We start from the raw sequence: 25780 nt of genomic DNA on the forward strand, positions 1-25780 counted from the left end.
CAGACTTCCGTAAGTTTCGGTTTGAGTGGAAACACTTTAACAAATACTTGCAGAAGTTCCGCAAGTGACTTGTTAGTGGACACACCGCTTTAGGGTCGCGGTGCAAGGTTGGTTGGTCCGCCTACCCGATATGTATTCTATGTAATGTAATGTAATGTAGTCTGGTCTCTGGTTCAAAAATTTGTCGGCCTGTGTTATTATTACTTTTTTTTTATTATTATTTTATTTGTTATTATTGATTGTTTTCTTTTTTCTTATTATTGATGGGTGAATAAAAGTATTATTATTATTATATCTTATAACAATATCAATTTTAAACTTTAAATTTATTTTCTTTAAATATCCAACATTTACATCTTTAAATGATCAAAACAAAATTTTAAAAAAACATTCATGAACCGACCAAACTACTACTCAAAAACAAATATAAAAACTTAATTCTTATCAATAGAATTTTAAATCAACATTTTTTCTTAAATCAAAATCGATCAATCTTCCATAACACCTATTTTATCACAACAAAAATTAATTATTATAAAACCTTAATACAATACGGCTCCACATCAAACGTCTGCCTCAAAATAGCACTCAAAACCAACTCAGAATTACAAACAATCCTCACTTTATCCTTTTTATTCCTCAAAATATCCCCCACCAAATGCAAATCATCCTCCTGCGTCAAAATAACGTACGAATAAGGCGCGTTTAAATTAGTAGCGTCAATTTGGGCTTGAGTTCTTCGAATCCTCTCCGTATTCCCGCCCGATAATTGAATCAACTCGACGATTTTCTTTTTACTCGGCAAAACACTAGGTGTCACGAAAAAACTTCTCCCCTCAAACAACTTGTTCCTATTTTTCGTAAGAAACGTTTGAGACAAATCGCATTTATACTCGGAGTTGAACGCTTTTAAATCAAAACCGTGTTCGTGTTCGTCGACGAAAATATTCGCTTTTTGGGATGCTTTTAACCAAGAAGTGGGCAAAACGTAGCAACCCAACGAAATGCAACATAACAATTTGTGAGTACGTTTTAAATCGTGCATAATTAAGTGGGTACACTCGGTTGGGTTGTTAACGAGAACTCCCCCTAATTCGGTTACGATACGTTTTAAATCTGAGTATAAATCGTCGGGAACGCGAGAAAACATCACGCGGTATCGCATCGAAGAATGAATGTTGATTATGGGTTGTTCGTTATCGTTCTCATCCACAATTTGTTCTAATTTCGGTTTTTTTAACGTTGGATTTTGAAGTTGCGTTGAAGCGGCTCGTTTTATTTTTTCAAACGATTCTTGCGAGATGTTTATCGGCATTTTCCATCCATCTAATTATAATTAAAATTAAATTTCCAATTAATTTAATCACTTTATTACTTACACATTAAATTAGGAACTAAAAGCGGGTCAAAGCTAAAATTGGGGGGATCCGTGAAATTTTGGAATTTCGCGTGCTCCAATTGATTCAAAGCGGATAAATGACCCAATAAGACTTCCGTTAACCAGTTGATCGAGACGACTGGCGTGCCCCATTTTTTGGCGTGTTGAAATTTCGGCCCATCCGATGATTTTGTTGTTGCTACCAGTAATGTGTTGTGTTTTGAAAAGTAAGTTGTTAACTAAAATAAACATAATTAAATTAACTTAAATAATCTCTAAAGGGTGATGCTATATACTAGTATACAGGGTGTCTCAGCGAGACCGGTCATTAGACGTTTCTGGGGTTCTGGATAAAAAAGAAATGTGAGAATTCAGATTTAAGTGTTATCAATTGCGTTCTCTTCGACTAAAATATTTTCAGATTTCTAGCACTTCCGGTTATACCGGAAGTCGCCAACTACTTTATTTTTTTAAATGGAACACCCTGTATATTTTTACATATTTGGATTTGTCTGTTTTCAAGGCTTATGAATAACTTTACTTTTTGCAATTTGATTTGTATAAGCCGTTCTCGACTTATACGAATTTTTCTAGAAAAATCTGCTCCAGCAGACATTTGTTCAAAAAATCAGAGAATACTGGATTTTTGAGATATCAATTTAGGATTCAGAACATGTTTAACACATTCGCTGCCGATTACACCTATAGGAGTATTATAGGGTGTCATTCATATATCGTCCCCTTTCTCACGTAGTGGCGTATCTGACATGCACACAATTTTACAGGAGATGCAAAAAACTAAAACTCTATAACCATAACTTATTAAAACACAAGTAATAATAAAGATGAGGTTATTAAATTTGGACAACAGGATTTAGAAGGTTGCTATTAAAGATGTCTATGTCAAATGGGAAATATAACCCATAATTTATTCTTTTTTTGTTAAAAATATGCAGTTACGTCAGTACGTGACTTTGCACCAGATTCATTATATCAGATACGCCATAGACTATTTCCCTTTATGAAAATAAATTACACAATTTATACGAGGTTTTATTGTGAACTAATTCGGAATATGCAAAAATATTTATCTATAATAATAATTAATTATAATTAAAGATTAAAAAATGTTCATTAGATACCTAATTAAAGTTTATTCTAAACAGAAACAAGAATTAATGAAAAACGAACTCAAAAACTCAATTATTTTTTTCATGAGGTAAATTAAAAATAAATTGTTGACATTCTGGAATGCGAACAACTGGATGGTTTCCTCTACATAACGAAACAAGATCATCAAATTTCTTTCTTGAAATATTTATTGGGTGTTTATTCAAAGCAGCGACAGGGAAATCCAAAAGGTTCGTTAAACGTTTGAGACGAATGCAGTCGTAAGTATTCTCAAGATGACTAGTTTTAAGAAACAACTTATCAGGTTCAGTTTTTCGCACTTGAATCTCCTTAATATCAGTCCATTTTATGCGTTTACCAGATTCGGATATTTTCACATTTAATATTCGAATTTCTTTCGAAAGAGCTTTGAAATCCTTGAAATCTTTGTATGTCATTGGAATGACGTTATAAGGAGACTTTTTTCGTGCTAACCGAATCACTGGGTGTAACTGTGAAGGCATAAATATACTGCCAGCTGTGGCAATAGCCTTAGAGATTGCACTATGAGCAGAATCGCCTTCGTTCTGACCATGGTTAGTTTCGAAATAGCTTAGAGTAATTTCGGTCAACGCTGAAAATTTGTTAACTGCGTACATCAGCATTGCTGCAATTATAGAGTTTTTATTTTGCCCATAACACCCATCAGAGAAAAGGTTCGCTTTCACTATTTTTTGTTTTTCACTGTATTCTTCTAAAGTCTTGAAAATGCAAGTAGCGATTTCCGAGTAACCCCTTCTACTAGCTGTTTCATCCCAAAAAAAACAATTACAGTCTTTATTTGCAATATTATAAACAGTAAAATTAAATGTCGATAAGCGGCTTTTATAAAATATGGCACTTTCTTTGGATATGGGGACGTATATAACTTGTTGAAGGTCGAAAACAGCACATAAAATGTACGGATTTTCTTGAGCTTCAGATTTACATACTGCTTTCTTTGCACGAACGGCTGTTTTTTCTGCAGTATGAAGATTATACCTTTCTCTCAGATTCTCTTTCACACTTTCATCACCCTCGTGAAAAGTAAAACATAATGAACATTGGTCTTTTTTAGGGCTACTAAACGATAAATTTTGTTGTTTGAAGACTCTTCGATAAGTAGCATAACTAGGTACTCCATGGTTTCGTCCCTGTTTTTCTAATTCTTCCACAAAGAAGGTGTACATTTTACTCAAACTTAAGTCTGGGTGAAGATATAATTTTGATGTCTTCGCCCTACAGAAATGTGACTCCATCCGTGGAAATTTGTCTATTTGCTGTTTAATCTCAATTAGCATTTTAGATTCTTTTATTTTATGTTCACGTTGTCTTTGCCTTCCTCCTCGTTTTTCGTTTTCTAAAACACCAGTGTCGGTTACTTTATTCAGGGCTCATTCTTTCAGATATGCCTAGGGTACTTAAGAACATTTTTTTGCAGACAACGTGAGGCTTCTTATCCATGCTCAGTGCGTATTTCAAGGTATATTTTCTACGTGATTCATTTTTCGTTATTGTTCGAAACTTATTTGAGACCTTAATATGTCTTATTAGAAATTCACGCTGTAGGTGAAGGTTACCAAGTACAAAAAAATCAGTGAATATGCATTTTCTCTGTTCTTCACTAATTTCGCAACACTCCTTACCCTTTGCTTTACATACTACACTGTCACACCGTGTTTTCATGGTTCTAGCAGGAACTATTTTCTTTGTAGTAGAGCTGATGTACTCCTTACCTGAGAAAGAAATTTAAGAAGGTACTAGTGATATACCGGTAATATTGTTTTTCAAGATATACCTAAATTCCTCTGTTTTTTAGCAAATTTTTGCGCATTACTTCGTTGAGTTCGAGGTGTAACCTCTTCTCTATCCTCTCCTTCAACTACAAATTCCTCTTGGATATATTTTTGCTCTTTGCCATGCTCACAAGAATCTCTCTCCTCAATAAAATGACGGAAACACAAAAGAACTTCGCATCGATGGCATGCCGCAAAAACTTCTCCTGTGCATTTGTGAGCTTCACAGATTCCAAATGGAGGGTCATCATCAGAATCATATATAGGAAATTCACTGATATCATCGCAGCTGTCGATTGGGTTAGTCCTTTCAGTCTCTTTTAAATTTATTGTATTTTGTGTTTGCTTTAGATTAGCTAGTGGTACATCATCTTCTGAATCAAAACTATGTGAATCCTCAGAGACCGTCTGAATGTCCAGAACTTTCCCGTAATACCACTTTTTAACGTAACACATCTTCACCGAACATCCCACTGTTAAATTTTTACAGTTTACGGTTTGTAATTCATTAGCAGCAACCACATTTTTACTATTGTCTCGCCACTGTACAAGGACATCCATTTTTTAATTTTATTATCAAAAAACACAGAGCACAATATGAGCGCAAATTACACCGTGAACACAATTGAACACAATATCAATAATCGTATGACAGATACGCCATATTTATGCTGTTGGCCAATTAAGCATGCTAGATTCACACATACCGTCGTAACTGACATACGTCAGTACGTGAGAAAAAATTAAAAAATATTAACACATACGACAGTACAAGATTAACGAATTCCTAGTATTGTGTTGGGAATTCAGATACGCCACTACGTGAGATGGTGTGGACGCTTTAAACTTACTTACTGCCGGTATATCTCATTTTTTCACTTTTTGCTAGATACGTCACTACGTGAGAAAGGGGACGATATATACTATCTCCTATATCGCTGACTCCCTATCTAAGCAATGAGTGGCGAGCGTTTCCATCAAAAGCAGACGGAATGATATATGTTTTGTCTTTGTCGTGCCCCCATATCGCGAAGGCGCTTGCGCGAATCGTAAATTTTTAAGAGTTTGAAGTGTTTCGCGCGTATTTTATGCAGCTTTGAAATGCAATTATTGTAGATAGTTGACTTTAATTATAAATTATCGTAGATGCATCAAATAAATTAGAATATATGTACTTTTGTGTGAAATTGACGTTGAATATTGCTTTAAATATCAACTTTATGTAGGTTGTTCATTAAACATTATATTCTTTACTTTTGTTTAGGCAACCCAAATAACAAACCAAATTTTATGTAACCATGACAATTTTGTCGATTTCAAATGTTATAAATAAAACAAGAAGCCATTATTGTATTAGATTTTAGGTTATGTTTATGTCAAACATTTATTTGGTGTTTTATAAACATCAAGGTCATCAGCTGCTATTAATTTTTAATTCACCGTCCAATAAGATAAAAGCGTACTCACCACGTGTTCACGCATGTCTCTTGTGTAGACGGGGGCACGACAGAGACAGATATATATATATCTGCACTCTAGTGTTTACACTCTTTTGCTGCCTTAGTCAGCGATATAGGAGATAGTATACATATGGTGTCATTAGAGGCGCCGGCTACACCTATAGGTGGTTACTGTATAGTTGGTTGTATACACCTTCTTAATTTTTGATGCAAGTGTTTTAGTATTTTTAGGTTAGTTTTCTGACAAGGTAATTGTTTTTCAATTGTATATTGTTGTTTTAAAAATGGAGAGTCAACCAAAATCTTCAGGTTCGAAAAGAAAATTAACAAAATACCAGCAAAATACTAGTACGCGACCGCTAACAGAAGATGAATTGAGACATATTTTAGAGTCTGAAGACGACGATAGTGACGATAACTTTTCTGTACATAGCGATGAAGGACGTACAACAAATAGTGATAGTGATAATAGTTATGGAATTGACGATGTACAGAACGAAGTGTTGCCAAAAAATAATTCTAGCAATGAAAACATGACATGGACTGAAGATGCATTTGTAAACAATATTCAATTTGAGGGCGCACAATCATTTTTCCCAAATATGCCGAGACAAGACCCTATCAACTATTTTTTACTGTTGTTTGATGAAGATCTAATAAATCTTATTATCGAAAAAACAAATGAGTATGCAGTCAATCTTCTTTCATCAGATAGAACACGTGCACAATCTCGTATTAGACAATGGAAACATCTTACAACAGACGAATTGAAAACATTTATTGGTTTGTTGCTACTATCTGGTACAGTTCAACTTCCTCGACTATCAGACTATTGGAAAAAACACTGGTTGTATAGAAGTTGCTTCTCCAACTATATGTCAAAAAATAGATTTTTACTGATAATGAGATGTTTGCATTTTTCATCTGATGACAAAAATAACAAAGACCGTTTAGCAAGAATACGGCCCGTTATGGACCACTTCAATACTAAAATGCAGTCTGTTTACAGCTATCGAAAAGAACTTTCCTTGGACGAATCAATGGTATTATGGAGAGGACGATTAGCTTTCCGTCAATATATAAAAAATAAGAACCATAAGTACGGCGTGAAACTTTATATGTTGACGGAACCCAATGGACTGGTACAAAAGTTTACAATTTACCATGGCTCAACGGATGTGTTGGGTGGAGCTGGACATACATCAAAGGTTGTTCAATACTTATTACAAGATAGACTGCATCAGGGACATTCTGTTTATATGGATCGGTATTACAATATCTACGAATTAGCCTCATACCTTCTCCAAAATAAAACATACTGTACTGGAACCCTAAATATAAGAAGAAAAAACAACCCACGAGCCATCCAAGAAGCAAAACTAAAACCAGGGGATAACAAGTCCTTATTCTATAATGGAGTGCACATTGGTAAATGGAGATCCAAACGCGACGTCCTGTATATAACGACTGAATATGGAAATAACATGGCTGAATCCAGAAATAAAAGAGGGCAAGTAACACTAAAACCTCTTGCAATTATCAATTACAATAAATACATGTCAAGCATTGATATCAGCATGATCAAATGCTGTCGTATTACCCCTGTGTCCGGAAAACAATGCGCTGGTACAAAAAAATCTTTATTCATGTATTACAAATGAGTGTAATAAATTCTTACATTCTGTACAAAAAATATTCAGGAAATGGAAGTAAGAGTATTTATGAGTACCGATTAGCACTTTTGGAATCACTTTTACCGAAAGTTGTACCGAAAGCTACTATGACCCTGCACGCATTACGAAAAATAGAGAAAACTACTGAAGAAGTATATCAAACACCTGATCAAACAACTAAGAAGATGAAAAGAGTAGTAAGAAAGGAGTGTAAAGTTTGTAGAAGTAACAAGAAGAGGACTGCAACTATGTACAGGGTGGGCAAATTTGGGTGTTATTATAGGCTATCTCAGAAACTATAAGAGATACAAAAAAAGTAGGTGCCATGTCCCGGTCTCTTTTTCCGAGACTAATCCAATCCCGTAAAGACCAAATTTCTATCTTCTTTTGTTTTTAAGTTATAGCCAAAAAGTCAAATTTTAGTGATTTCAAAAAATGCTCATATTTCGTTTATTTTTGAAATTAGAGAAATGGGGTTAATGCATTCTTAATACACTTTTTTGAGTAGAATATACTGCCGTTGAAAATTTTTTAACATAGCTGATAATTTTTGAGATATAACATAAAGTTGTATTTTTTTAAATACAAACTATACTTTATTATGATGTTACTGAAACGAGCATATTTTTAGCTTTCCAATGATGTATCGCACGCATGATGTTTCTGCGGAAAATAAGCGTTATTTTTCAATTTTTAAATATTAAAGATTAAAATTCAAATTTTTAATTACAGTAGGCGAGGAAAACGCTAAATACTACTTAGTTACTATAGCAACGTGAGTTTACTTGTCATTTCATTCATGAATTTTACGAAACGAGTTTCCCGTTTAAGAAGTTCCGCATTATCCTTAAATAAAAGGATAAAATTAAATAGGTATAGAATATATTGGAGTCCGCTTTGAAGATGATACATAAGTCTTCATATCCCCATTCAAACGGTGTTTCAATGGAAAGTCCGCTCCCAGTTTATGATTACTAATTTTCCTCTATCTCACCCAATTTTAAAAGAAAAGATTGCTGATATCAAAAAACTTCTACATCTTATGTTTGGGAAAAACTGGGAAAATACTACCGAAGATTTCATTCATTGATACCGATATGATAACTGTTCTAATCTTACAATCAGTAAGTTGAGTAGAAGAAGATGACAGTTTATGACTCTTTAGTTCCTGAAGTTGTCCATATTTAATTATTCATTAATTAATACATTTCTTGTATTTTTAATAAACAAACTTTAAATGCTAATCATTTTTTATTAGTGAACAAAGTCAGGGATAAGATGCTGAGAAATTTAAATTAACTGTTCAAAGTTTTTATTCGTTGGTACAAAACCAACTTATCATGAATAATGGTACAAAACCAACTTTATTCTGTCATATTCGTGCAAAACCATATATTATAGCCACTAGGTAGTATTTATTGTCCGGACCCGCCTACTATAATCAAAATTTTGAACATTTGCGCTTACTATTTTCGAATTGAAAATTAACGCTTATTTTCTGCAAATACACCATACATATACATAATCGGAAAGCTAAAAATATGCTCTTTTCTTTAACATCATAATCAAGTATAGTTTGTATTTAAAAAAACACAACTTTGTGTTGTATCTCAAAAATCATCAAGTATATTTAAAACTTTTCAACGGCAGTATATTCCACTTAAAAAATTGTCTTAAGAGCCCACTTTACCAGGTCGGTCAGTTTCTGAGGGGCGCAGACGACGGACGTTCGGAAGCAACGAGGCGGAGTTTATTTTCTACTAGGCCCGACCCTTTATAGATAAAAAAAACATCGTGTTTATTTTATTACGATTCTTTTTCTCGTCGATGTTGTTAATGAAGAAATTAAACGACTTCTTCTAAATATTATTGTTTATTAACAATTTTTCTTAATTATGAATTACAATCAATCTTTTTATTGACTTTCCAATTTATTTATTATTTTAGTTATTATTTTGATTTTTTATTAATAATCGTAGTCGTAGCCCACCTTTTTACTACGTTTGTTTTTTTTAAGTATTTTGGTTCACAACAATTTACATTACGCAAATATCAGTTTTTTAATGCTTTTTTTCGATATGAATAGAATATTAATTTTTTAATAGAGAAATTAGAGAAAGAAGTTGAGAACATCTAAGATTATGGATTTATAATTCAATTGAATGTAAGGCAAAAATCAATTTCAAATACAATACATAATTTTGCGAGGCATAAAACATTTATATCATTTTGAAACGAAAATAACATTTGTAACTCCATTTTATATTAAAATAGATATATTTGCAATACAGGGAATGTGAAAAGTTCGGTACAACATTTATAAATTATATCTTTGTTGTATTATTATGCGTTCGTTTGATATACAGGTGTCTCAGAGTAACCGTGTAAGTAATTTTATTTGAAAACACAGGTAGTTACAAAAATTAAAGAAAAAATAGCTGAATAAATGTGGTTCCTTTATGAATATTATTACTTTTCATTCGAACTTTTTTAATATTTCTGTTTAAAAAAATGGACTGCATGGTCTGCATCACCTTGTATAAGTAAATGAAATAATATGTAATACCTAATTAATAATAATATTAAATAATGATTCAAGTATACAAAATGTGGCTAATAGTGTAATAAATAAAACAGCCCTGACTAGAAAAATCTTTAGGAAATTTTAATTTGCCATCGTTGAATAGATGTAAGCTCTTGAAATTCGCTGGACACTTCACCTCGACGATGGCATTTTCGTTTTTTATTGTTTCATTTGGACTTGCAACTAAGAATCCGTACATCCTACGGATGAATAGAGCTCAAAAGTTTGCTGGCAAGTTATATTTACTTTCAAATTTTTTTAATGCAAGCCATTCATAGTCTTAGCCATGTTAGTGCTATTATTTCTAGCAAATTTCGAGTACAAGATTGATTTAACTTTATTTAAGCAAGACGTGTCATTTCTCATCCTACATACATCACCAAATCTCGATGCAGTTAGGCACAGATACCTTTCTTGGATCCATATCTGATTGGTACTTTAGCTTCTGGTAAGAATTTGTATTTTATTTCTGTTAATGCATCCATCTTGCAAGTTTCTAATAAATTCTTCTTTCTTTTATATTCTTCGTGTGAAATGTCACTCATAAATTATAACCGAATTGCTATCATTACCCTGATCGGCTTTCGCTACCTACCTGAATTACCCCGTATACACGAGTATTTTTTTTTATGTATACAATTATTTTATAGCAGTACCACTCCGGATGATGCATCGTAATTGACGTTCGAGCGTTTAGCGTTTACAGTCTTTATTCAGTTTTTATTTACTTCTTCTGAAGCTGTAACTAAATTAATTCTTCTTTACCTGCGTTCTTCATAGACTGCTATGCCATGTCACTTACGGTTTCTCGATATTTTTGGAATGGTTTTGTTAACATAAATGGTATATCCACACATAACAATAATTCTTCAGCCTGTGTATATCCGGTACCGACAGATAACAGAAACAACAGCAGAGTTTATCTCAATAGACTCTTTGCTTTCTTCAGTGTAAAGCTTCTTTTTTATCCCGCACATAAAACATAAAAGAAATGAGCTGCTAAGCCCTTCTTTTGACTCATTAATAAATTTAATGTGAGTTTTGTTGCAGTTGAATGGATTATTCTCCACCATCAGTATTTGGTTCTGCATCATTTGTATTATTTATCATATGGTATCGCTTCAAATAATGTATCGTTTTAATTTTTACTGTGATGGTTTATTCTTTTTAAATAAGTCCTTTTTATGTGTGCCACAGTTTATACAATAAAATTAATAAAATTTAACTTACCTTTCGGAATGAATACATTTTTCAATTAAATCTCGGACTATAAAATATGAAATTTTAGATTTTATAAAAATTTATATCGTAAATTATTACCGTCTATTACTCCTTTTTCGAGAACATCTTCAAATGCTAAGGGGTAGTTTTTTAGATGAACATACTTACCCATTGTTTATAAAAACTTTACACAAACTAAATTAAACTAACACTATAGTACACAATAAAATAACAACTATTGACTATAAATTCAAAAATTTTGTTAAATTACACAATTATTAGTAGAAAATCACGGAAAATAAAGTTCAAAACGTACTTTTGGAAATGATTATTTTCTCTACCACATTAAAAAGTAATAGATAAAACAAGGAGCTTCGATGAAGAGAGTCGATGTCAGCGCCGCTCAGTCGGCAGGAGGCGGGACTAACGCGGTGGTAATACTTCGTGGGAATCTTGACGGAAAATATTCATTTTTACGCTACCTTATTTCAATTTTAGCAAATTACAAACTATTCCTTTATAACTAAAAATTTTGAAAAAATTTATTTGAAAAATGTTACTATTTTCAAGTATACTATCATGCAAGCTAAAAAAGAACGACCAAATTCTATAATATTGAGGAAAAAAACCCCTTTTTTTGGAAAACTTTAAAAATTTTCACCATGCGTTATGTAGAATTGTTAGAAGAAGCTATGTACAAAATTTCATCCAAATATTTTCATAAATAATGTATGTTTTTTGTAATTTGCTGAGCTGTATGGTAAAGTAGCCTCTTAAGAACGTATCAACCCCATTCCTATAATTTGAAAAATAAACGAAATATGAGCATTTTTTGAAATCACGAAAATTTGACTTTTTGGCTATAACTTAAAAACAAAAGAAGATAGAGGTTTGATGTTTGCGGGATTGAATTAGTCTCGAAAAAAGAGATCGGGACATGGCACCTACTTTTTTCGTATTTCTTATAGTTTCTGAGATAGCCTATAATAACACCCAAATTTGCCCACCCTGTACATTTGTAATTCCTGTGAAGGTTCACCTGGTTTTTGCGTTGAATGTTTTTTTATTTGTCATAAGCAATAAATTATAGAACTTACACCTATAGATGTAATCGGCACTGGCAACGTCATTTTCGTTAGAAGTGCACCTATAAGTGTTTTTATAGTGAATAATAATAATCATAATTGTGTTAACAATTTAAATAAATTATATCTATAAATATAATATTTTGTTTGTAAATGGCTCATACAAGATTTTTTTTAAGCCGGCACCGCTATTCCAACACTAACTTACGCCGTGGCAGCGAATGTGTTAAGCAACATGATGAAGTATGTTTTGGTGCCGAGAACGGCTGTCTAGATCGTTTGGTCACTTTACTATGGCACGTTAATTTTTCAAAATTTTGAAGTACCATAACTTTATTTTTTTAAATGGCACCCCCCAAATTTTATTGCTTAGTCGTCTTCGGCGTCTCATTTTACATCTTTTATATTCTATATGTCCTATACCTAATATTAATAGTTTGGGAAATAATTAGGGTTTTTTGAAAAATGCTCACATATATCCATATTAACCTAGTGTGCCATGGAAAACAAATGTTTAATGACTTATTGATAAACGTCAAAGTCTGATTTACGTTGTTTGATGCTTGTGAGTCTAAAACCAGTTAAAATGGATATTAATAACGTAAATAATGTTTATACAAATGAAGAGAAATCCTTAATTTATTTTTTGTGGACGGAAAGTGCGACAAAGTTCTTAGTAGAACTGGCAGAATATTTAATGAAAACAATCCACATTTACCTCCGATGACAAAAGGTAAATTTAGAAGAAGAGAAGCAAATTGTTTACATTTTGGACGAATTAATCACGTGTTAAACTGACCAAGAAATGTAGTAGATAATGCAGCGGAAGAGGTGAATACCTTGGCTTATTTCGAGCCTAGTCCCAACACCTCAATTCGAGCTGCCAAAGAAGATCTGGGAATCATACTATGAACTTTATCGCGCTTTTCATTTATAAAAAATGAATTAAGAATTTCTTGATTTGTGTAAATATAATAATAAGCATTTTATTGTTTTTGATAATTACAATTTTCCACTTAATACATCCTAATATATGTCATTAGTATATTATTTTCACCCTCTACCCTCTTCCTCCATTTGCATACCCTCGGCTCCTCGGCCCAATCATCCCCTCATCCATCCCTTTGTCTCCTCACCCCCACAACCATTCTCATCCATCGTTTCCCCTCTCCCCCCTCTCCTAAGATCTGCCCTCGGTCCAACTCCTCCTCCCTCAACTCACTGCACCCATTCAACATATGTTCCAACGTTTTCCATTCCTCCCTGCATAGCCTACACCACCTCTCCTCATCGGCCATCCAGTATCTGTTAGCTCTCTCCTCGTTTCCACAATGGAACCTAGCCACCAACTTCTTCCCTTCCTCATCTCCTTCCAATAACAAGTATCTAGTTAGCCCATCCGTTATTATGTCCCTGTACCTTTCGTTATACCTCCCCTCTTTTATTTGTGTCCTTCTTTCCTGTCTCTGCACATCTCGGTCCCTATCTCTCAACTCCCTCCACATCTCCCTACCCACCCTTCGTCTACTATTTATCTCAGTTACCTAGTAGCCCGCTCGTCTATAATAGTTGTCTCTGTTTCCTTTCCCATATCTGATCTTTCCCTCTCTAATTTCCCTCCAACACTCCCCCAAGATCCCGCAGTTTGGCCTCCCTTCTATTCTTTCTTCATATTTCACTGCTCTCCTGCCCCCCTCCACTCTGACTTTATCCACCTTTACCTCTTCCCTCACTATATACCCCGGTGTTTCTCTCGCCACCCCAAGCACCCATCTCCAGTATCTAGCTTGCACGTCCTCCAGCATTGCCTGCTCTCTCCATCCCCATACCTCTGCTTCATACATCATCACACTGCTAACTAGACCTTCAAACATAATCTTCCTCGCTGCCACATTCCTTCCAAAGACTCTCTTCCCCCAATCCCATACTTGTCCCATCACGTTATTCGCCTTTTTTGCCATAGCTATCACATGCGACCCCTCCCTGTTGTCCTCCCTGAACACATACCCCAAGTAAGTATACTCCCTAACCTCCTCGATCTCTTTTCCCTCCCATCTCCAGTTTTCTGTTCTTTTTCTCCCCCCCTTACAAAACTTCATCATCCTTGTCTTTCCCACATTCACTTCCAGCCCCTTCCCCCTAAAATATCTTTCCAATGTCTTTATCATATCTTTCATCTCCGCCGCTTCTCTCGCCATGACCACGATGTCATCCGCGTATGCTAACATATGCACCTTTCTACCTCCCACCACCAACCCTCCCATTTGCCCCTTCCCCTATCTATCCTCCAGGTCCGCCGTATACAGTGCGAACAGACTTGGGCTCAGCGGACATCCCTGCCTCAGTCCCTTCGTCGTCCAAAACACGTCGCTCAGCTTATCTCCCACTTTTATCCTAGCCATAGTCTCCATGTATATTTCCTTCACTCTCGCAATTAGGTGTTCCGTCTCTCTATCTGCCAGATGCTTCAACACGTACACGTTGTCGATTGCTCCCCTTCCCTTCCGAAAGCCTGCCTGCCCGCCCATCCGGCAAAATTCCCCCCAACTCCATCTCCTCCTCCAGTCTTCCCAGCAGTATCTCGTGTATACCTTGTATGCCGAGTCTAGTAGGTTAATTCCTCTGTAGCTCTCTACCCTTCCCTTATTACCCTTTTTATATACTGGGCAAATTACCCCCACTTTCCATCCCTCCGGAATCCCACCCCCTCTCCATACGCTATTCATCCCCTCCAACAACTTCACTCTCACCACCCTTGATGCTTCCAACCATGCCTCGTTCTGGATGCCATCTTCCCCTGGCGCCTTTCCCTTCTTCAATCCTCTAAGCACTGCTTCCATCTCCTCTTCTGCTATCTCCTCTCCCCCATCTCCCTCATAGCTTCCCAAACCCGTTAGCCTCGTTTCAGCCCCTCCCAATAATCCTATAAAGTAACTCTTCCATTCTGTCATGTGTATTTCGCTGGTTATCCTCTCCCTACCCTTCTTTCTCTTTTTCAGATACCTCCAGACCTCCCTTCCCTTGTTATCCCTCTAATCTCTGCCGCTTCCTTCTTACGATTTGTGTAAATATAATAATAATATAATATTTATTAACCGCATGTAATACATTGAAAAAAAGAAGAGTAATACAAAAAAAAATCAAATGAACAAAGGAAAGTATATAAACTAATAATAATACTAATAAACAATCAATGGAGTTAAAGAGGGCCAAGTCAATTAGCGAAAGCGCAAACTGTTTTTCATTGGCCCTCGGAAGTATTAAATGAAATTATATCTAAAACCCATCCCACCACCCACCCCAAGTGCAACGCCAATTCAAAGGTTTCAAGGTGTCATAAAATGCTTGATATGCCTAATGATTGCCCGCTTCCTCCTACTGTCTCCGCAGTTCAATTTTTAATTTGTTTCTGAAACCACGCACATTCTCCAGCTTTATAGTAAGTGGGATATTGTTATAAATGCTAGGCACACAGTAGGAAAAGACTCTCTTGAACAGTTCGAGCCGATGCTTCGGTATTGTTAACTATCTTGAGCAGTCCGATAGCAAATTTTGTTGTGTAAATAAGGAGGGGTTTTAATAAGTAAGGATTTTATGATACAGACAAGCGGAGTGTAATATTTTACGTCGTGACATATTCAGCCAACCGAGCGTATGAGAAATTCTCTCACGTCCTCTGATACCATAGATAAAGCGAAGGCAAGAATTCTGCACCCGCTGAATACGACATCTATTCGCAGCATCGATGCAAGAGTGGTAAAGAGCATCCCCATAATTAAAAATGGATAACACAAGTGACTCGCATAAATTAATTCTTAATTGTTGATGCAGTAAGTTTTTACTTGAATACAAAAGCTTAAGGGTGGAGTAGGCTCTTTGAAGGAGATTACTGACATGCCCTTTAAATCTCAAATCAGAGTCCATGGCAATACCTAAATTACGGGCAACGTGTGTAAAGTTTAGTCGTTCATCGTTAACAAGAATGTTCAAGCATTGCCTAGTCTCATCAGCGGAAGCACCGGTTCCGAAAATAATGACAGACGATTTAGAAGCATTAATAGATAAAAATGGCGTTTGGCGTTGTCAACTAGACACTTCAAGTCAGAATTCATTAGAGATGGCGACTCACCTATGTTATCCCTAGTAAAGCGAAAGTATACTTGTGTGTCGTCAGCATACATATGGGTTTTACAGTGTTTTAGGTTAGAACACAGATTAATCGTCTAAATAAGATACAGTATAGGTCCCAAAATCAATCCTTGAGGCACTCCAGAAGTAATAAGGCCTCTCTCCGATAGAGCATCCTGAAATTTAACAATCTGAGAGCAATGTAAAAAATAATTTTTAAAAAAATCAACAGCTATCGCAGAGAGGCCAATATAATGAAGAACTGCTAGAAGTGTTAAATGATGAATCGTGTCACAAGCCTTAGAAAAGTCGATCAAAACAAGCGCAGTCCCACTCCTCTCATCCATCCCACGCAAGACATCGTCGGTAACATCAAGAAGAGCCGTGGTACAGCTGAAACCAGGTCGAAATCCAGACTGATTGGCTGGTAATATATTAAATTCAGTAAGATGGCCCCAAATTCTCGCCGCCACAATCCTCTCTAAAACCTTCGAGGTAACATTTAAAATACTAATAGGCCGTAAATCAACCAATGCATTTGGATTCTTGTTTTTTGGAATGCAGTTTTCCATTGGTCGGGATAAACCCCAAATTCCAGACAACAGTTAATAATATGACACAAATATGGAACAATAACAGGGCAACACAACAACAACATTTTTACGCTAATACCATCACACCCAACTGCATTAGTTTTAATAGATTGTAACGTACGAAAGACTTCCTCTTCAAAGGCAAGCGAAAAGTACAGCCTACCAGATACTTGCATCACCAGGGCTGTTATTTTGAGAGGATAGAAAAAAATTGTTAATAGAATCAGCATCGCCAATGTTGCTAGGAATGCCACTAGTTTTATTTTTATAAACTCCCTATAAAGATCTGAAGGTACCCCATAGTCTTTTGAATTATTATGCCTGAATACGTGAGATAAAAAGGCTTTCTTTTCATGTTGGAGTGCAATATTGTTGAAGTTACGTAGTTGTTTGTATTTTCGTTGTTGTTATCGATTATCGAGCACTAATATTAAAGGACCTAACAGATAATTATTAGCTCACATGCATCAAGTGACGTAAGCAAGTGAATCTTTAACAAGAACTCATTGAGAAGGCTTGTTTTCCATGGCATACTAGGCTAAATATCCATATGATATGTGTGCATTTTTCAAAAAACCCTAATTATCTCCCAAACTATTAATGTTAGGTATGGGACATATGGGATATAAAAGATGTAGAATGAGACACCGAAGACGACTAAGTAATAAAATATGGAAGGTGCTATTTAAAAAAATGAAGTTATGGTACTTCCAAATTTCGAAAAATTAACGTGCCATAGTAAAGTGACCAAACGTTCTAGACAGCCATTCTCGGCACCAAAACATACTCCATCATGTTGCTTAAGCATGTTCTGAATCCTAAATTGATATCCCAAAAATCAAGTGTTCTCTGATTTTTTGAACAAATGTCTGCTGGAGCAGATTTTTCTAGAAAAATGTGAATAACTCGAGAATCCAAATATGTAAAAATATACAGGGTGTTCCATTTAAAAAAATAAAGAAGATTGCGACTTCCGGTATAACCGGAAGTGCTAGAAATCTAAAAATATTTTAGTCGAAGAGAACGCAATTGATAATGCTTAAGTCTGAATTCTCAAATTTTTGTTTTGGCCAGAAACCCAGAAACGTCTAATGACCGGTCTCGCTGAGACACCTGTATAAGTCAATATTTTTGAGGTTATCCTAATAATTATTGGACGTATCGAATTTTTTAATAAACAATATTTGTTTCAAATTAAATTAAGCACAACTTTTATTATACAGTGTGTCCGTAAAGTAACTAAAGATTGACATTGTGTGGTAGCACGCCATCTTGTTGGAATAACTGCCGTTGGAATTGATTTGTGTCAACATTATCGGGATGGAAGGAATGACATCGCTTTGAAAAAATTTAAACATCTCTTTCCACTTAACGTTTCCTCAAATCTTTTGCGGATATTGGGTGTGCGAACTTTCTTGGCTAATTTGGATTTGCTAACTTTGTCTATTTACTTGTCCACTCAATGTAAATGTATCTTTGTCGAAAAAATTATGTTTTTGACAAAGTCTTCGTCATCGTTACAAAATTGTTGTTGCAAAAACTACGATTCATTGCTCGTGAATCAGGTTTACTTTATGGGAATGATATTTTTCGTGTTTTAAAATTTTATGAACCGTTGATTTACTAATGTCGAAATTAGACCCAATACTCCTTATAGTAACATGAGGGTTTTCTTGCCCAGCCAAAACCACGATTTGTTGAACTTCCCTTGCAACATTTAGTAGGCCAGACATCGAGATATGCTTCGAGCTGGGCTCACCATACTTTGGCTAATGAGTTGGCGATCAGGATATGTTGTATTAAAGAGGTCAACTACTTACTAAATCAGTTTTTGACACTTAGGAAATTGTTTAAAATAATTGGTTACCATAGTTACTCATGGCTACTGCTATTTTATCATGTCAACAAAACTTTAAAGAAATTTTTCTCGAAAATGTTCTTATGTAAGCAATATTAATATTGACTGTATTAGATTCAGAAACAAAAGTTCTTTCATATTCCGTAATAAAAATGGGGGATTGCCATTTGAAAAAAATACCGATGACGTCATAACTCGCTTAAAAATGGTAGAAGAAATTTAAAATCTACACCAAACAATTGCAAAAAATTTAAATCTTTAGACCCGTTTCAGAGATTTTTCCATAAACCGTCTATAATGATTTCATCGCCTATATCCGTTATTTTAGGGACACACTGTATAATAACATTTTACCATAAAACAAAATTTTAATTTCAAACTAAATAGTACAGTACAAATCGAGATATATACTATACAGGGTCCGCAACTATTGTACAATACTGCGCATTTTAAGGGAGCAGTTGCTTTATCCTTATCATTACAACACCGTTCAAGCTCTAACAGAAAATGATGGCGAAAAAAGAGAGATTTTTTGTAGGTGGACCATACAGGAAGAAGTAGTAAACGTCGACTTTCCCATAAACATTGTATTTACGGATAAAGCAACATTTACTCAAAGCGGAATTTTTAATATTTATAATGCGCACGTTTCAATACTAGAAACTCATCATCAGTGGCGATTCGGTGTTAATGTATGGGCTGGAGTTATAGGTGATCAGTTATTAGGTCCATTTTTTCTTCCAAAGAGATTGACAGCCGATGTCTAGATACATTTTTTTACAAAATGAGCTTACAGAGGCATTTGATGAATTACCTCAACAAATTCTAGAAGATTGCTACTTTATGCACGACGGAGCACCAGCACATAATGCACGCGCTACTCGAGAATACTTAAATAATAGATTTGGCAATAAGTGGATTGGCCGAGGAGGTCCTGTCCCGTGGCCACCTCGTTCACCAGATTTAAATCAGTTAGATTTTTGGTTTTGGGGACATTTAAAACAAATAATTTATTCTGAAGACGTTCAAAATGTGCAGGATTTGAAAAATAAAATTAGTAATGCATTTGACGCAGTAAAACAAATTTCCGGTATCTTTGAACCCATAAGAAGTTCATTTAAAAAACGTATCTGTTTGTGTTTAGAAGTAAATGGTACGCATATTGAACATTTATTATGACATGATTCTTCTCCAATTTGTTCAATATTCGTTGTTTTTATGCCGGTTGAAAGATTTTCTTCGACAATCTTTGTTACTTGTTTTGTTAAATTATTAATGAACTGTTATTAATTAATTTGATATTAACTTATTGTTTATTAAACAATAACTTTAAACTTGGACTGATTGAGATTAAATTAAGTTACATTTACAGACCAAGAGTTTAGAGATCATAACCTTAAACTCCTATCGGATATATTCTGTAACAACGGTTTCCCTCGTTCTTTAGTTAATAGAGTCCTCCATTCTCCGGATAAGCCAACCCGTAACATTCCCAGTCATAACCCCATTTCACAACTTGATTGGTAGATGACGCTCGATGATTGCAAAGGTTGTGAGATGTGCTACGTTGACACTACGTCCGAAAATCTTAAATCGAGGGTGTCACAACACACTAGAGACTGTGCTGCTCTAAATCTGGTGGCACTGCGCTTGTTGAACATCATGTCTTTACGGGCCATAAGTTTGACTTTGATCAGAACAGTATTCTCTGCAGAGAAAACTTGTACAACAGGAGACTCTTCCTCGAGATGTTTCACATTTCCGCCTTGTCCAAACACAGTCAACTTTAGAACTGACTCCCAGGGTCTTAACGAAATTTACTGCCACCTGATTGAACTGTCCACCAAGCCATCTGTAGATTCTTTCAGGTCTGATTTCCTCCTTGGGTTCTTTACGGTTTTGATATGAACTCCCTCTCTCTTTGTGTTCACCATTTTGGGTGTGATGGTATTTTATTATAAAGTTATAATTTAAATTTAACTGGCTTACCCAGTCCCACAGCCTTTTTTGTTCAAAAATTCTCCACCGGGTATGTTTCGGCCATTTGTCTCCCCCCTTTCCCTGGTTGTGTTCCCTAGAACCAACATTTAACGTTTGCGTCGGCATTCTGCCGTTTGTTAATTTCGGCCTTAGGGTCTTTTATTTTAACCTCTTAAGCGCTTATGTCGTATATAATCGTCATCACGAAAGTCGCTGCGAAGTGGGTATGCCGGATATATTTGCATCTTAGAAATTAAAGTGATATTCAATAGGCAAGACGATTTTCGCCACATATATTTTATTTTTGGTTAGTCTACAGTATGTCCCCGGATCGAGTTACAAAGAGGAAAAAAAATTTTATTACTGAATTTTCAAATTTATCTCAGCATAAATAATGCGTCGGATATGTTCAAACCATGAAATCGCACGAATTTTATACTCTAACTATAGAAATTAACATACTGTATACTTCGGTCTAACACATGTTTGAACTGGTTTCACGTTTTAATTCGCTGTTCGCCTTTAAAACATATTTGTGCAGAAAAAGTAATTAAACCCTAATAATTTCTAAGTGAAATTATTATTTGCTCTTATCATTTAGACATGGTAAAAAAAAATTAGATGTAAATATGTATGATTCTGGAGATTCCGATATGGACGACGATTACAGCGATGCTTCTGGTGATTCTTCAGATCACGATTGTGACAATGAAAATAAAAATGTAGATTCTTTTGTTGATATTCCTTGGAGCAACTCTGGTCTTCTTCGATCACATTTCATTATATACACTGGTGAAGATACGTTATATGGTTCTCATTACCCGGATGAACCCGTATCTTCTGTGTATCTGTGTAAGTTTCAAAACTATCCTGATTATATATAATCAAAGGAACTTACACATTCATTTCTGGGAAGTGATTACTGCTTATTTTTAGATAATTATGACTCAAATATTGATCTCAGTGATAAAGTAGCGAAATATAAGACTGACTGTGTAGGAACTGTCCGATCAAACAGGAGAGGAATCCCAGAAGAAGTTAAAAACATAAAAGTAGCAAGAAGTAAACAAATTGCACAGTTTAGAAAGAAGCAGACGATGTTGAAATGGAAGGACTAAAAAGATATGATAATGGTGAGGACATAGAGTAAAAAAGCCTATATCAGTTATAGAATACAACACAGGCATGGGAGGTGTAGACCTAGCGGACAATTACTTACATTTTTATTCCTCTGCCAGAAAGAGACAAAAAATTTTACATGAAATTATTTCGCGACTTTTTGGACATAGCTACCGTAAATTGTTACCAAATTCATACAAAACTTGGTGGTAGAAAACATCGGCTACATTTTTTGATGGACCTGGGTGAAATGCTTGTCGAAAAATATGCGAAAGAAAAAAATCTTTCAGAAGACCGATCAAGGACACCAAGGCCTTCTCGGCTACTAGAGCGACATTTCCCAGATTTCCTTTGTTATGAAAACAAAATTAGGAAGGAAAGACGATACTGGTGCAACATGACACCCGAAATGTTAAACAAAAAAAAAGACCCACGACTTAACTCGAAAGTTTCTAGTTCTAGTGATAGTGCTGGTGTTAGTTCTAATTTAAACTTATGGGGTAAACATATAATATTTATTTCTGTGAAGAATATGTTTTATGTTATTATGTTGTTTTAATAATGAAATAAACCTAATAAGCAAAAACTGGAATTCACTTTTTACGCAGTGGGCATGACGATTTTAACAATAAAGATGTTGGGTGTGACGAATATGTTCGCATGCGGCAAAACGGATCGCACACCAGGTTGTCCACATACGCTCGACGTAAAAAGCGCTTAAGAGGTTAATACATTTTTAATTAAATTTATTATTAGGGCTTAGTGCCAAGTATAGGGTCCGTTTTGTAAGTTTCTGGTCCTTGACTTGTTCCTTTCCTTTCTTCCTTATGTCTTGGATGTTTCCAACAACAACGCCATCTGCTCTCTCTGTCGAACGTCAACCTGGTGACTTTTGTTTACTTAAGTTTTTCCACCAGAAACAGTTGCCGTCCCTTGTTCGATCGGTTTCGCGCCTTTTATTGATTTATTTCCTTCTCCATTTTGGTTGATTTCCCAATAAGTTAAACTTACTTCTTAACACAGTAATATTTCTTTAACAAAGTATATTCCACTGCCTCGGCTATTATTTTATTAACAGTACATATTGTAAGAGTTGCGCTAATATTTTTTGAACTAAATTCTGCTGCCACGACTATTATTTATGTAATGTTGCAGATTCAAGTAACTACGCTAATTTCCCTTTAACAAAGCAGATTCTACCGCCTCGGCCGCAAGCGACCTCGGCTTAGTTTCTTAATCCATCGTTTCTTGTGAGGATGCCAAGGTTATTGGCGGCCGAGGCAGTGCTACATGTTATTCGGATTTGGGTTGATATGATAATAATTGTGATTCCTTGATCCATCGTCTCTTGTAATTAAACCGAGGTAGTGCTACATGTTATTCAGATTTGGGTTGATGTGATATTAATTTTAAAAACATAGCCCAAGACCGCCTAAGAGACCCCAACGAGAAATGGTTCAACAACAACAACTTCAGAATTAACAAATCGACAGATTTCCAATAAGAAATACTGTTATTATCCAGCTCCTCTAGTATCTCTTAACCCGGTTATGACCGAATTAATTTTTTTTAGATATTTGTGTTTCCAGTGTCATTTTGGTGCAGTTTTTATCCTTTGTAAAACTTCAAGCATTATTTTTAAGAAAATAGTATTCTTTCGTAGTTTTTTTTTATTGTTCCATTAATGCATCAATGGGCATGAACAGGACCATATACTTTCTCAATAAAATCAAGCAAATCAACATCAACTTTAACAATAAATGTATTGGCATTATTTATTGTCCATTATCTTGTGTGGACAATTTTGTTTTTCAAATCACTTGCGTTGGCACTCTTGAAGCCAATTTATAGGAAGATGAACATCCTCTTCCTGCCAGGGGAATACCATATTTTTGTAAATACGTTTGCTTAATCAAATAATGCATTTTTTACCCAAGTCCTTTTTTGTATAGTTGCCATCCGTTGTGCAACTAAAACTTCTTCCACCACTTCTTCGATCTAATGGAAATCCTGTAATTACCTATGTTCTCATCTATCCTGTCTACACCGCCCATAAATTGACTGTATTGAGCTACTACATGAGGTTATGCAATTGGCAACCTTTTTTTTCTGTTTTAATGTCCACCTTTTCACTCTACATTCTGGAAGTGTAGAATCATAAGTACTGACCATCAGAACTATTCTATTATCATGCCAGCTTGTAACGATTTGTTTATTGGCAACATCTGTATAATAGTCAAAGACAACTCTGTTCTTCTCTTCTACCACTTAGCACTAAAAGCATTATAGGATACTTTTCAATTCTATTTTATTTAATAGTTCATGTACAGGGTGTCCAAATTTCGATGGGTTTGCAGGGTATCTCAGTTATTATGAAAGATAGAAAGTTGCGGTTTTCGCGAACCTGAGCTACTTTTTTGTGAAACTTATAATGCCGCAAACCAAATTTTCGATTTTCAATGATATATAATACTCTATACTTATCTTTATAATTATCCTCGAAATTAAAAAAACCACATTATTTTATAAGTAGGCTATGATAAATTAAGTGATCGCGTTGCTAGGATACCAGAATAAACAAAGAATTTTGAAAATACTATAATATTAATTATTGACTTATTAAAAAAATGTATCTATTAAATTTTGTTTGCTAAAAACGAAAAATTATTAAAAACTAAACATTATGCAAATATGGCTTCAAGTTACAAGAATTGTTCAAAGTTGTTACCATTTTGATGCACACATTGTTCACAAGGTTTAGTAATGCGTTTAATTGCATTTAGAATAGTTATGGGATGTTGCTGTAAATGTGAAAAAGCATCAGTTACAGCAATTTTCAATTCCAATTTTGTTCGATTCTGGGTACTATATACCCGATTCTTGATATATCCCCATAAAAAGAAGTCCAAAATAGATAAATCAGGTGATCTTGCTGGCCATCGCGTTGGACCATGTGTGCCTATCCACCTACCAGGAAATTCTGCAGTTAGGTAGCGACTCACTAACTGCGCATTATGAGCGGGAGCTCCGTCCTGCTGAAAATAAATATTATTTAGCCGAATAAGAGAAATATCATCCAAAATCTCTAGCAAAGCCTCTTGCAAGATGGCCAAATAGCGATTAACGCAAAGGTTTCCTTCAAATATTTTATAAACAATTCGTGGCCCAATAATAAAACATGCCACGCTAAAACCAAATTTTCCTTGACGCTCCCGCTCAATTACAATATGTTGGTTTTCTTTATGCCAATGCCTGTTATTATGACGATTATAGATTCCTGTGCTGGTAAAATATGCCTCATCAGATCATATAATAGAGGAACTAAATTCAATATTATTTTGTGCATGGTTCAAATACCAGTTACAGAATTCCAAACGTCGTTTGGCATCTCCCGGGTGTAAGTGGTGAACTATTTGTTCTTTGTAGGGTTTATATTTATACTTTTTTAGAATCGCACAGGCTGTCGATTTTTTAATTCCAACTTAACATTCAATTTCCCTACATGATGTTTTAGGCGCGGCTTCCACACATCCTAACACGGTAATTTCATTGTTATTCCGATTTTCTTTATTATATTTTTCTGGCCTGGGCATCAAAAAACTTCCATAATTGATCAAATTACGCTTTATTCGCAAAAAAATTTTTGAATTTGGTTGCGCTCTTTCTGGATATCTGAAGTGAAACAATCTGCTAATAAAATGTTATTGCTGATAAATGTTGCATTCTACCTATTTATGTATAATTCAGCAGCTTGAT

At 35.0% G+C, this 25780-nt stretch overlaps 1 protein-coding gene and 1 long non-coding RNA gene across 2 annotated transcripts in view; one reads left to right on the plus strand and one right to left on the minus strand.

Annotated features, from left to right (window-relative positions):
- Nucleotides 1–307: 307 nt before the first annotated feature.
- Nucleotides 308–25780, minus strand: part of LOC111419851 (PAX transcription activation domain interacting protein) — a 33412-nt gene continuing 7939 nt past the window's right edge. The window contains exons 5-6 of the mRNA XM_023052728.2: nucleotides 1380–1617; nucleotides 308–1326 (exon numbers count right to left, since the gene is read on the minus strand). Of these exons, the coding sequence (XP_022908496.2) occupies nucleotides 533–1326; nucleotides 1380–1617 (1032 nt within the window). The 3' untranslated portion in view covers nucleotides 308–532. The remainder of the gene's footprint in view (nucleotides 1327–1379; nucleotides 1618–25780) is intronic.
- LOC139432444 (uncharacterized) lies at nucleotides 9121–11283 on the plus strand. The gene is made up of 2 exons (XR_011642216.1): nucleotides 9121–10488; nucleotides 11091–11283. It is a non-coding gene; the product is annotated as an uncharacterized lncRNA (long non-coding RNA).

This window comes from Onthophagus taurus, unplaced genomic scaffold (assembly GCF_036711975.1).
Source record: "Onthophagus taurus isolate NC unplaced genomic scaffold, IU_Otau_3.0 ScKx7SY_15, whole genome shotgun sequence".
In the NCBI taxonomy this organism is placed as follows: Eukaryota; Metazoa; Arthropoda; class Insecta; order Coleoptera; family Scarabaeidae; genus Onthophagus; species Onthophagus taurus.